We start from the raw sequence: 1660 nt of genomic DNA on the forward strand, positions 1-1660 counted from the left end.
ATAAGAGAAAAAAAACTCACATTAAATGAAACTAAATGTATTTCTAAAAAAATAAACAAAAACAATATAATGAAATGTGAACACACTCTAAAAAATATACAAATACGATTACAACATTTCTCTATCACATGGCCTGCATGGTCTTCCAAAAGTTCGTCTAAGCATAATCGGGCGCCTTCGTGTACCAGAACCAGTTCGCGTCCTTTGCGGTCTTGCACGTCTTAAAGCCCCTTCTGCAAAATTTATGCCATTTGCCCTGCCAATCTTCAGTCTCGATCCTTCCAAATCAGCAATGCTTCTTCTAGGTTCTATTTCAGAGTATCTTCTATCTGTTCTGTCAATGCCAGGTTCTCGAAGGTCGGCACGATCATCTGTAATTATTATATTGATATTTGAGGATTTTTTTTAACAAATCGTATCCAAAATATTTATTTTTTGACACATGATTTTTTTTTCAAATTCTTATAAGATCAATAGCCTAAAAAAAAAATCCAGGCAGTTTGAGATTTTTTTTCATTATAAATGTAATACTTACTAGTCAGTCTGTCCTCTAGAATTGCTTTGCTATGAACCGAAGGGAGAATCACAACGATAACAAACAACAGAGCGAAAGTTGTCTTCATTTTCATCTTAATTTTTTAATTGGAAATTAGTGCTGATCTACGTTACACTACGTTTTTATATCATCTTTAACATGACCAGTGACACACCCTTAGTGTAAAAGAAAGATAAACATGCACGTATATTGTAATCCACAGCATTGATTGGTGGATGGTTTATTAAACCAACTGCATTTTCACGAATTTAATCGCGCTAATCCTTAAAAAATATCATCTATGAAACATATCAATGGGATATTCTGCTCAAAACATTGACATTTGCGCATTTGAACAGGATGTCAAAATACTTTAAAATTCAGTCTTATCAAAAGGAGAAAGAACTATAGCTTTTAAAACATAAGACTTTAAATGCATGTACAGTAAGCTCTAAGTAAATAAAATATTAAAATATAAACTTTAAGATATTTTAATTCTCTCTTCATATAATTTCTTTTTTATGATTAATTTAAGCATTAATTCAAGAAATTATATCACAAATGTTTTTCAACGTTTAGTTATAATATACTAGCGGAAAAAAAACTGTGCATTACTTAATACATGTACATGAATAGATGATAAAAATTACAATGAACAAATTTTTATTTTATTTCTTGTAATACTATTAACTAATGTATTTACAACATTTTATAATTCATTTACGTTAACGTCAAACAACGTGAATTTAGGAATACTCGAAAGATGTTGGTTAAGGCCTGGCCTAAATCAGCCAACGCCACTGGCTGAATTGGCAAACGACGTAGACGTCGTTCAATTTCATCCCAAACGTGCTCGATCGGCAACAAATTGAGGGAAACAGCTTGCCAAGGCAAGACATCGACATGCTGTTGAACGAAAACGTCCCTGACTACACGTGCAACATATGGTCTTGTGTTGTCTTGTTGTAGAGTGATGTGATTTTGCTGTCCCTGTATGAAGGGTATCACATGGCGCTGAATAATTTCGTCTCGACAGCGCACACCGATGAGATTTCCATTAACTTCACTATGCGACGATACACTTTACTACAGCCGTCACTGCTATCCAAAGGAAATCTGGACTCT

General features: G+C 33.5%; 1 protein-coding gene across 1 annotated transcript; it reads right to left on the minus strand.

Moving 5' to 3' along the window:
* Nucleotides 1-40: 40 nt before the first annotated feature.
* Nucleotides 41-708, minus strand: LOC134243269 (uncharacterized). Its single transcript, XM_062725501.1, has 2 exons — nt 536-708; nt 41-371 (listed from the first exon to the last, which is right to left on the minus strand). Exons 1-2 carry the CDS (start codon nt 627-629, stop codon nt 109-111), a joined length of 357 nt encoding a protein of 118 aa, XP_062581485.1. The 5' UTR covers nt 630-708; the 3' UTR covers nt 41-108.
* Between the last annotated feature and the right edge of the window lie 952 nt (nt 709-1660).

This window comes from Saccostrea cucullata, unplaced genomic scaffold (assembly GCF_032062105.1).
Source record: "Saccostrea cucullata isolate Sc308-1 unplaced genomic scaffold, CSIRO_AGI_Scuc_v1 ctg5084, whole genome shotgun sequence".
In the NCBI taxonomy this organism is placed as follows: Eukaryota; Metazoa; Mollusca; class Bivalvia; order Ostreida; family Ostreidae; genus Saccostrea; species Saccostrea cuccullata.